This window comes from Fukomys damarensis, unplaced genomic scaffold (genome assembly GCF_012274545.1).
Source record: "Fukomys damarensis isolate Sample0158 unplaced genomic scaffold, DMR_v1.0_HiC HiC_scaffold_32, whole genome shotgun sequence".
Classification (NCBI taxonomy): Eukaryota; Metazoa; Chordata; class Mammalia; order Rodentia; family Bathyergidae; genus Fukomys; species Fukomys damarensis.
The window spans coordinates 37,495,051-37,506,139 of record NW_022900944.1 but is presented as its reverse complement, the minus strand read 5'-3'; the positions used below and the strand labels follow the sequence as shown (position 1 = coordinate 37,506,139).

The 11,089-nt window shown below is 52.2% G+C and overlaps 1 protein-coding gene and 2 non-coding genes across 3 annotated transcripts in view; 2 read left to right on the top strand and 1 right to left on the bottom strand.

The window, feature by feature from the left end:
- The window catches only part of LOC104876469 (RNA-binding Raly-like protein), an 11,155-nt gene extending 284 nt beyond the window's left edge, over positions 1 to 10,871 (top strand). The window contains exons 2-7 of the mRNA XM_010644512.3: positions 5,480 to 5,558; positions 8,200 to 8,256; positions 8,336 to 8,481; positions 8,614 to 8,727; positions 9,195 to 9,322; positions 10,319 to 10,871. Of these exons, the coding sequence (XP_010642814.2) occupies positions 5,488 to 5,558; positions 8,200 to 8,256; positions 8,336 to 8,481; positions 8,614 to 8,727; positions 9,195 to 9,322; positions 10,319 to 10,357 (555 nt within the window). The 5' untranslated portion in view covers positions 5,480 to 5,487 and the 3' untranslated portion in view covers positions 10,358 to 10,871. The remainder of the gene's footprint in view (positions 1 to 5,479; positions 5,559 to 8,199; positions 8,257 to 8,335; positions 8,482 to 8,613; positions 8,728 to 9,194; positions 9,323 to 10,318) is intronic.
- Trnaa-agc lies at positions 542 to 613 on the top strand. The gene has a single exon. It is a non-coding gene; the product is annotated as a tRNA-Ala (tRNA).
- On the bottom strand, positions 7,049 to 7,119 carry Trnag-gcc. The gene has a single exon. It is a non-coding gene; the product is annotated as a tRNA-Gly (tRNA).
- Positions 10,872 to 11,089: the final 218 nt, after the last annotated feature.

Below are 11,089 nucleotides of genomic sequence, written 5' to 3'. Positions count from 1 at the left end.
CCCGGACCCTCCCACAGGTGCTGTCCCGAGTCGGCGGGGCGGGGTCGCCTCCCGGGTCCGCACAGGTGTGGACGCCGAATTCGGGAGAACAACCTCGGCCCGCACCGAGGGATCTCCTTTGCGGTTCCCACGGCCGGAGACCTGGCACCCAAAGGCAGAATCGGGGAGCGCAGGGCTCAGCCTGAGGCGCTGCCTCTCCCCGGCGCTCCTGGCTTTTCTATCCGGGATCGGGCAACATTCCCAGGAAAAAGTACAGATTAGGCCATAAGCACGTGTTGGATAAATTATTATTTATGGTAAAGATGTTGCACCTCATGATGGATCGCCGTAATAAGTTCTGGAAATTTTACAAGCCCTGACCCATGCTGTGTCTATTTCTGTGGAGTTTTATCTGAGAAATTTATTTTCCCTTATCTGGTAAACTCAGGCCAGGGTGTGTTTTTTCCCCAGGAGCTATAAACGTTCGTACTGCTTCCTTCGAGTATTGGAGAAGTGACTAGTGAAAATGTGTATTGGAGCTAGGTCGCTGAGGCTGCTCAACGGGGGTGTAGCTCAGTGGTAGAGCGCGTGCTTAGCATGCACGAGGCCCCGGGTTCAATCCCCGGCACCTCCAGCGCAGAAAAGGCTTTCTTATGCCAGTAGCCTTTCAAAAAATGTTCCTTCCTTGTTTGTTTATCTTCCAGAGATATTAGACAAGGGAGCCCGCTAGGCGAGTCTAAACCAGCAGTAGGAACAACAACTTCTGTCCGTGGGGGAGAGAGAGAGAGAGAGAGAGAGAGAGAGAGAGAGAGGAATGTACCTTGCAACAAGACATATTTGGGCTTCCCTGGAGGAAGAACTAAAGTTTTTCCAGAACTGGGCAGAGGACCCCTTGGGATCCCTTCTGGCTCAAGCTTGTGTTCTAAAATGTGGTTCTAGAAAACAAGGCTTTTCTCTCTCTCTCTCTTTTTTTTTTTTTTTTTAATACAGTTTCAGTATGTAGTTCATGCTGGCTTTGAACTCTCCATGTAGCTTGCCAGGAATTTAGCTTAGGGGTACTGCACCTACCTCACAAACACAAGGTCCTAAGTTTGATCCCCAGTATGGGTGGGGGGAGAAGGAGTATATGAAGCTGATGCTGGCCTCCTCCAACTTCTCCAACTTGCTGTTCTCCTCCTGCCTCATCCTCTGAATGCTGCCGAGATGACAGCTGTGTGGTCTGCATATTTTTTTCCAGTGCTTTCTTGGATATAAACCTGGCAACTTGTTACACTTTTTGTATATTTTGATTGCAAACATCTATCTATAAAAACTTGAGCTAATGATCAGGGATTTAGCTCAGTGGCTCTGCCATCTGCCACACAAGCAAAAATTCCTGAGTTTGATCCCCAGTACCCTCAAAAAATCAAAAAACTTGAACTTATGCCTCCATTTTTTTTTTTTTTTTTTTTTTGAGATAGGGTCTCACTATGTAGTGAGACTGACCTGGAACTCACTGTGTAGCCCAGGCTGGTCTCGAACTCACAGTGATCCTCCTGCCTCAGCCTCCCGAATGCTGGGATTACAGGTGTGTGACACCACTCCCAGCTTCCAATATGTTGTGTTTTTTTGGGTTTTTTTTTTTTTGGTACCGGGGATCAAACTCAGGTCTTTGTGCTTGCAAGGCAGGCGGCAGAAACACTGAGCTAAATCCGCAGCCCTCCAATATGTTTTTATGTATTACTTATGAACTGTCTCCCTGTAGTATACTAAAATATTATGCACATTATGAAAAAAAATAAATTTTTTAATAAAATCTTTAAAGGGAAAATATAAACATGGATGTAAACATGTTATCTTCATGCACCCTGGGGACTGGCTTGTGGTGCACTTGGCAAGTGTTCCCTGCAGGCCATGCACAGAAAAAAATCTTAGCTTCACAGCCTAGGGTAACCAAAGATGGAGGCATCCTTTGGGCATTGCCTTCCTATGGCCATAATTAACCCACTCTGCCAACAAAATGTGTTTTTATTTTGAGACAGGATCTCAATAAGTGGCTCACTTGCCCAGGCTGAAATGGAATTTGTGGTCCATTCTTCCAGGATGTGGGATTACAGGCATGTGCTGCCATGCCACCCTTTGTACTTTTCTATGGCAGGATCCACTAAGCCCCTCAAAGCCTTGCCTTTGTTGGTGCATTGTTCTAGGGGACCACAGGATTAACTGTCTCACCATGGCAGGTCACTGGCTGCTACAGTCCCATTCCTTAATACTAGCTGGATTTTCAGTGTCCTCTGGCCACTTCTTGTTTAGAGCTCCTGGCCCTATTTTTGTATTGATCTAAATTCTTAGCTTTAAACTTCAGAAACTAACTCCGGCCACTCCAAGTAAAAGTAAGTTCGTGGAAGATACTTGTCAGCTCAGAAACTCTGAAAGGGTTGGAGAATCAGATCTGGAAGAGATCACACAACACGGCATGGAGGAGGCACCACAGAAGTGGGACAGAAATGCCACCATTTTTGAAAGCTAGATGTAGCTGCTACTGCTGCCGCCACCAAAGACTGAGTTGCTGCTTCTTCCTGTCATCAGCTAGGGCCCGTGGGTCTTCTGATCAGAAGAGCCAGTCACTCACTGTTAAACGCTGCTTGCAGCCTTCAATATTGGAGATGATCTACCCTTTCGTTTTTTTTCCAGGGAACACTGGGGAAATAAATTAACTACTTTGTATTGATCTGATGAATTCAGAGAAATGTGCCTGGGAGGCTGCTTGATGAACTCTAGGGGCCAGTTTTTGGACGTGTCCACCTCTTTCCACTTCTTTCTCTTACATTGTTCTTACATTGGCTTGGTCTCTGTTTCATTCTGCTTTCCTCCCACCTTAATGCTTACCTCCTGTCTTTCAGTCATCTGCTGTCATTCATTATACTCCCATTTGCTCACAGTCCTACTCAAGTCCTCCCCAGCCCAGAGTCACAGCAGATGGGAAGGAGGGAGTGTCTTAGGAAGTCCTTCTGGGGCCACCTGGAGCCGATCGAGCAGCTCCTCCCTACCCTGCCTTGAGCCGGTGGAGAGGATAGAAAGGTGGCAGATTCCTCACCTTGTCCCCTGTATGGAGCAGAATGCTGTCGTGCTCTAAGATGTAGGTGAACGAAAAAGACCTGAAAGAAGAATTATTTCGTGAGCCAGGCCTGGTGGCTCATTCCTGGAATCTCAGCATTTAGGGAGGCTGAGGCAGGAGGATCACAGATTCGAGGCCCATCTGGAAACTAAGCAAGACCCTCTCTCAAAATGAAAACTTATTTATTTACACAAGATCTCACCATGTATTCCAGGCTGGCCTTGAACTCACTATGTGGTCTAGGCTGGCCTTGAACTTGCTTCAATATTCTTTCCTCAACCACCTGAGTGCTGGGATATAGATGTGTGTCACTACCCAATTCAAAACAAAAATTCATACACTACTCATACATGTTTTGGGTTCCCGGAGCCAGAAAGCGCTGCTTCTTTCATTCCTTCTGTTCCCAGAACAGTTGCAAATGTCTTGCTTTCCAGATCACACATTGTGCACACATACAAAGCCTGCCCTGCATTTGGGAATATGGGGATGGGGTCCTACCTGTTCTTGGCATCATTAAATACCAGGGATCCTGGAGCAGAGGACCCACAGTCTGGGCCTGGATGTTGCCCTCAGGGTCAGCCCCTGGTTCTACTAGCAACCATGTGGTTCCTCTCCCCAACCCAGATCTTTTTTGTTTGTTTTTTTGTTTTTGGTACCAGGGATCAAACTTGGGTCCTTGCACTTGCGAGACAGGCAGCGGAATCATTGAGCTAAATCCCCAGCCCACCCCACCCCAGATCTGACCTCAGACATTGCTGCAGATCCCAACCCCAAGCAGGGTAACCACCAGCTGGCTGCTTTCCCCAGGTCACAGCAAATCTGGGGCTGGTCTCAGGCCTAGCACCCCGTGCACCTCTGCCCAGATGGTAAGGGGGAACCCAGGGTGGTCCTCAGCACCCTCCTCCCGTTTGCCCAAGTTCTTTGCTCCTCTCAATCCACTTCATGCAGCCAGCACCATGTCCCAGGGAACCCTCCACCCACACTAAGTGGAGACGTGGTCCTTTTGCCAGCAGCACCTCGTGCCAGTGCAACCAAAACTGCAACCGCAGGATAGTGGTCCTCATGAAGCCTTGTTCTCTGCTTCGTTGACCTCAGGATATCACTATAAACTGGCCTGCAGAAATTAGGACTCCTTTGTATCTCCTCTTCCTCTTCTTCCTCTTTCTCCTCTTCTTCCTCTTCTCTTCTTCCTCCTCTATCTCTTCCTCCTCCTCCTTCCCAGTACAGGTGATTGAACCCAGCGCCTTCGCCCTGAACTACATTCCCCAGCCCTTTAGAATTTTTAAATTTTATTTTGAGTCAAGATCTTGCTAAGTCAGCCAGGCTGCTTTCAAATTTGCAATTCTCTTGCCTTGGTCTTCCAGAGTGCTGGGATTACAAAGTCATACCTAGCTGTATTTTCTTTTTAAAAAAGTGTCTCCAGGGCTGAAGATTTAGCTTAGTGGCACCATGCCTGCCTCATAAGCACACTTTCTGGGTTTGATTCCCGGAATCAAAAAAAAAAAAAAAAAAAAAAATTTCGAAAAAAAAAAAAAAAAAAAAAAAAAAGTCTCCTGGTAACACTTAACTAATTGGTAACCATAAATCTTCTAATTTGAATTTCAGATGTGTCAAATTCACTTTAATAAGATTTCCAAAAACATCACTGTCCTCTCTAATTGCTTACGAGTCGGGTGTGAGAGGAGAGAGACCTTTGAGTACTGGAGCCCAGAGAGAGGGCCAATGAGGGGGCCAAGATGTCACATCTTGTACCAGGTCCCTCCCCCTTCTGTGCGTCCATGGTGAATAATCAGGGAGATTGTTCATCTGAGCACTGCGAACTTGAGACTCTTTTGTAGAAAGTGCTCACTTTGCTTCTCCTCTGAGCCACGCTGGGCTCTTTCAGCAGAGGCAGCAGCCAGCACAGGATTAGCACAGGGCTGGGTGTGGGCCGTGGGCCTGGCAGTGGGCGGGCAGCACAGGTGGCCGGGCACACTCTCTGTCCATCCCAGGCAGGTAGCAGGAGGACACTGGAGAATTAACCTAGACCAGGCCTGGTGTCTGCTCATCACGCTCGAGGGTCCTCCCAGGTATCCTCTCCCTCCCCAATGAAGATATTACCCAAATTTAGGGCTGGGCAAGGGGATGATTCTGACTGTGGGTCTGGGTCTCGGCCATGAGATAGCTTTGTTTGGAAACCTGCCAAAGGCTCATTTGTCTTCTTGTGTAGGAGATGACCCTGGGAGCCCTAGCCCAATCCTAGGTTGGGTGACGGTCCATCAGAGACCAAGCGAGGGTGTCCATCTGCAGGACAGGAGCTGTGCCTCCCCCCGGAGCTTGGGAGCAGGGCAGGGCCCCGTGTGTATTTGTCGCTTCCCCTGCACCCCTTTCTTTGTCCCCTGCACTGTTTCTTGCTCTCTTTAGATTTGGACATGGCTGGGGAGCCCAGGCCCGGCCCTGGCCAGCCAGGACAGAAGAGACACCAAGACACAGCCGGCTTCCGGTGAGTCTGTCCAGGGCCTCCCTGGAAGGGAGGCTGGCTGCTGGCTCGTGTGGGTTCCCTGAGGCAGGACAAGGACCCCACAGGCTCCCTAAGTATGTTGGCTGCACATGGCTCAGGTTGTGAGCCCTGTGAGAAGGTTCCCTTGTCCCCTGGGCTCAGGTTTTGTCTGTAAACTGGGGGAGTGGACGGCACATTCTGGGTGCCCCCCCAGCTGACATAACCAAAGCCATCCTGCTGATGGGGAGTGGTGTGCCTCTGCCTGCCCAGGGCCAGAGCTCTCTTGGGGAGCTTCGCCTGTGGACCTTGGGGCTTTCGCTAGGTATAGATATTTAGGAGGCAGTAAATGAGAACCTTTCTGGATAACATCTTGCTCAGGAAATGTAAAGAAAAACAATTTTTTTTTGGGGGGGGATGCCAAAGAGGGGTGAAATCCAGGGCCGCCTCCCATTTATCAGTGTGAGTGCTCTGCCACTAAGCTATATCTTCAATGCTTTTTTAATTTTTATTTTGAGACAGGGTCTCACTGAAAGGCCCAGGCAGGACTTCAGTTTAGATCTTCTTGCCTCAGCTCCCAAGTACTTCAATTACAGCCTGTGCCACCATGGCCCAATAAAGGGCCATTTTTGTTAGTATTTTTTTTTTTTCTTGTACCGGGGATCAAACAGAACAAATGCAGGTCCTTGCACTTCCTAGGCAGGTGGAAGAACCATTGAGCTAAATCCCCAGCCCCCATTTTTGAGATTAAATGACGCTTTTTCAGTTCTACAGTTTGAGTTGCCCTCATCAGATTTCCTGTTTTCATCTCAACCCTTCCAGCAGCACATTCCGTTAGCCCTGTCCACCCTCCCTGGGGTGGGGTTGTCCATGGTGGGGTGCAGTCAGATGGGGAGGGAACAGGCCTGTAGCAGCCCTTTCAGAGGGGTCCCTGGCATTCAAGGGACACTGGTGACCTCCTCCAGGCCTCATTATGCCCCGAGGACTCCAGTGAGTACAACCAAGTGCTTCCTCCGATACTGGGTAGCATGGTGGGAGGCTGTGGTGATATCGATGGCCCTCTTGGGATGGTCCCCAGGGAGGAACTGGTGGGGACAGGGCTCTGCCAGGCACTGGGCTCCTGAACGGCTTCTAACCCGGCCTTTTGGTTTGCTTCTGGTGCAAGTCCCAGGCTTGCAGGCTGTGACCATCAGCCCTGACCAGGAGGCAGCTGCAGCCTGCCCTGGTGTAAACAAGCCACCCTCTTGGGACCTGTTGGGGACTCAGGCCCCAGTACTGGCAAAGGAGAGGAGGGTAGGGTGGCCCTTAAACTGGAGGGATCCCTGCCTGCAACAGTATGAACGCAAGCTCCCTGACTCCATTCCATCCAGCCTGTCTCAAAGTGGGAAGCAGTTGACAAAATCCTGTTACTTTAAAGTGTTCGTCCCTGCTCACTCTTAGAAGTACACTTAAAACAAATCAATTTGGGAAACCTAAAGGACAAAAAAAACAGCACGTGCATTGGCCGGGAATCGAACCCGGGCCTCCCGCGTGGCAGGCGAGAATTCTACCACTGAACCACCAATGCTACAGGGAGTCCTTCCCTCACCCGGTGCCCCAGGTGGTCGGCGGGAAGCACCACTTGGGTCCGGTTTCTGCTCAATCAAATTTGGAGTAGTTTCCTGGCGCTCTGCCTGGCCTCAACCCCACAGCGCCAGGCGGGCAAGGCGTCGCAGCCCTCCCTCCCCTAGAGCTGCCCGCTGCCTTTCTTTCTCCTCTTCCTGAGATCAGAATGAGCGCCGCAGTCCCGCACTTCCCGTCGCCCGTCCAGATCTCCTGGGGCCGGAAAACGGGGCTGGCCTGAAACCTCGCCTGCATTCTGGGGACCCTGCGGGATGCATGGGAGGGGTCAGCGTTCCTCCGTTGGGGCCCCTCTTGGGCTGGCCCTCAACTGGCCACGGGGTTTACAAGTCCCACAGAGTCATTTCAGAATTTTACCTTCCCGCATGGATCCCTTTCCCTTCCCCCAATTCACTGCCTCCTGCCCAGCCCCAGCGCCCGGGACCCCCTTCCTCCCAGGCTGGAGGGACCCAGTTGTCTTTCTGAAAGCACGGATCCCACACCCCTCCTGCACTAGTGTCCTGGAGGCTCGGAGCCTGTGAAAAGGGTGAGGCTGGCCTATGTGAGCTTGGGACCATTTGGAGGCCAGGTCATGGTTTTCCAGGGCCTGCAGCCAAGGAGCAGGTGGCCTGGCGACAGTCCTGACCTTGTCTGCTGGCCCTGCACCCTGGCAGTTCCCACACCCGGATTAATGGCTCTTACACTCACCTTGGCTTTGGGCTCTGACTTTAACTCTCCCCTTTCATCCTTTGCCAGACTCGGATCCATAGTGCCTGGCTTAGGCAGTGGAGCTTTTGGAGGCAACTGTCCCCATCCTGCCACCTGGAACCACAGGGAGGGATCCCTTACCAGAAGCCAAGCAGGGGAAAGCTGCTTGGCTGTGGTCTCAGGAGTAACTCTGGGAGTCCCTGGGGTCTTCCAGTGGAAAATCTTGGCACCCTAAGGAAGAGCTGCATACTTCAGTTTCCCCAAATTCAGCTGGGGACCAAGAAGACTCTGGCCCTGGACAATGACACACACTCCTTTCCCATTTACTCTATCTCCACAGCAGCAGCAGCAACTATGGCTTGAACTACGAGCTGCGCCGAGAAGACGCCCCCTGCAGGTGCGTGCACCTGACCCATGTCCCCAGGGGAGCCCATGGGGCTGGGGGGCCTTACTCCTCCTCTGTCCTGTCCCTGTAGAGTGTATGGATGCCAGGGGATCCCCCCACTCATCAACCAAGTGCCTGGCAATCTCCGAAGGACTTTCATGGGTCTGGGGGTCAAGAGCAGCTGCAGCCCCTACAAGTCCTCTAGGAGCAGATACCTGCCCCCCGAGCAGGTCAAGCGTAAGTACTACCACAGCTGCTGGGAGGAGCTGGGTGGCTCATGTGAAGTGACAGCAGGCCCAGGAGCCCTGGGAGCCGTGCTCTTGGCCTTTGAGGGCTCTGCAGGCACCAACGCTGGCGTCTCCCCAACAGTGCGGACCGAGGAGCTACACTCCATCCAGGGGGAGCTCAGCCAGATCAAAGCCCAGGTGGACAGGCTGTTGGAGAGTCTGGAGCACATGGACCACAACAGGGCCCAGGCTGCAGGTCAGGCCCCAAGGGAGGGCCCAGGGCATATTCCCAGCGGGCCCCAGCTTTTCCTGCCTCTGAACATGTCAGGGTGCCAAAGGGACTGATGGTGCTTTGTCTGCAGGCCTCCCCTCCTCAGTGTACCTTGGGCTCCTTTTGCCTGTTCCTTGGCTGGGGGACTCGTGGTTCTGGGTTGTCTGTCACACTCAGTAGCTATCAGGAGTCACAGCTGTGTCCTAGCCCATCTGCCTCTTGTCCTCTCAAGCTCTACAGCACTTCTGGGTCCCTGAGGGAGTCCTCTGGGCCCTCTGAGCTTGGCCATTAACTGGAGAGTTACTTGTTTCTTTTTTAACGAGACAGGGTCTCACTCTGTACCCCAGGCTGGCCTTGGACTTGTGGTGGTGATACTCCTACTTCAGCCTCCCGAGTACTGGGATTCCAGGTGTGCACCACCATGCCCTGGTAACTGGTGATATTCTGCACAGGGACAAAGGACACTGAGGAGAACAGGGTCCCTGGTAACAAGTGCTGCTCACGCCCAGCTACTGAGGCCCAACAGGAGTCCAGGAGCCAGAGGACCCCTCTGGAGGGAAGGACAGCCACAGAGCAGGTGGTGAGTGGACTGGTCCCGCCTCTTTCCCTACCTTCTCATACTGGGTCCTTATGGCCTCCGGGTAAGCAAGGAAGGACTTACGTTTGTGCAGGTTCCTGTGGGGAAAACATGGGATTTCTACCCCAGAGCAATGCTCACATGAAGGTTGGACCCTGCCTTGCTGTTTGTCTCAACTTTGGGCCAGCAGCACTAGGGGGTGCTACCAGGCAGCTTGGCACTTGGGTCAGTTCTGGGCTGAAATGTCTCCTTCTGGAAGGCAGGGGACAGGAAGTTTAAACACTGTAGAGGAAGTCTCACAGGTGTGTTCCATGGCCCTAAATCCCTTGCATAAGAACCACTTGGTAAATTGGTTAAACCTCCATTTCTGTCCTCTCCCCAGCCCCACCCTCATACTGCCCCAGGGTCCTCAAACTGTCCTCACAGCACGGACCTCCCAGGGTGTGGCACACAGGGATTCCTGGATGGAGAAGGCCCAACCCTGGGACTGTGAAGGGCCCTTTATGCAGCATCAAATTCTGTACTGATGTTCTGAGTTCTGTACTCCCCAACCTCCACTCTCTGCCGTCTGGAAGGTGGGCCACCGTCACACTGCCCACTGGGCTCTCCCAGCAAGGCTAGGGCATGGGGGTTGGCAGTGAAGTCCCTCTTTCCCCATGCCCAGCTGAGTCCTTGGCCTGCTGGGCTCAGATGGCCCTCACTGCTGCCCAGGGCCTGAGCAGCACTGCTCTGGGAAAAGAATGGGCTAGATGGAAATGCAGGATCCCACATCTCAGAACACTGAAGGGGCTGGGCATGCAGCTCAGTAGTAGAAGATGCACTTAGGATGCATCAGGCCCCAGTTCATTCCTCATACCTTTAACTTGCAAGAAGATAATCTAGAGTGGCCCCAGGGCTGCCAAACCTCCCAAGACATAGGGTTGTGGAACTAGATGTTAGCAGGTGGCTCTTTCCAGCTGTACTATGCCCCCTGCCCCCTCTGCTTGTTTTCTTCTACAGGTGCAGAACCAAGCATCTGACCAGGAGGGAAGCCAGTAGCCACTGGTGGGAACCCTTCCTGGTTGGCCCCCTGCCTCCCAGCAGTACCCAAGCAACCTGAGCACCCAGGACAATGGAAGAGGAGGCATGGGTCAGCCCTCTCAGTTGGAAAGCCTCTCTGTAGTGTTGGGTTTATCTTTGATGGCTGTTTCCAGAATCCTAGGGCTGGCAGGATAGGGAGGCTCCCCATCCTCACAAAGCCGAGGCACGGGAGAGCACCACCAGCCGTTCCGAATGCAGTCACTGCCTTGGCGGATCCCCTCCTTGCCCCACGTCTCCAATCACAGCAGCCGGCCCAGCTTTCTTCAACCGGTGTTGAAATGCTTGTGATCCTCCATTCAAACACTGAGCTGTAGACCTTAAAGGTCCACAGTGCAGCACCCCCCAGCCCTTTGCTTCCAGACTCCACCCTACACAGCCATCCTTCAAAAGAGTGGTAGCATTCTTTGTCATGTTCTGACCTTGTCTTTCATTAGTATACTGTGTATCCCAGACCTGCTCTGGAAAAAATTAAAATGTACCCTTCTTCTTGGTCAGGAGTTCCTATTTGTGGCTCCAGAACATTCTGGCCCTTGGGCTGCCCGTCCTGTAGAAGGTGAGCCCTTGAGACACTCGTACCAAACTGGGGTGCAGATAAGGCTGCTGTCTTTTCAAAAACAGTTTACCCACTCTGATCTACCCCTGAGAACCCACCAGCAGAACTCAGCCACCCAGGGAAGACTCCACCTTGGG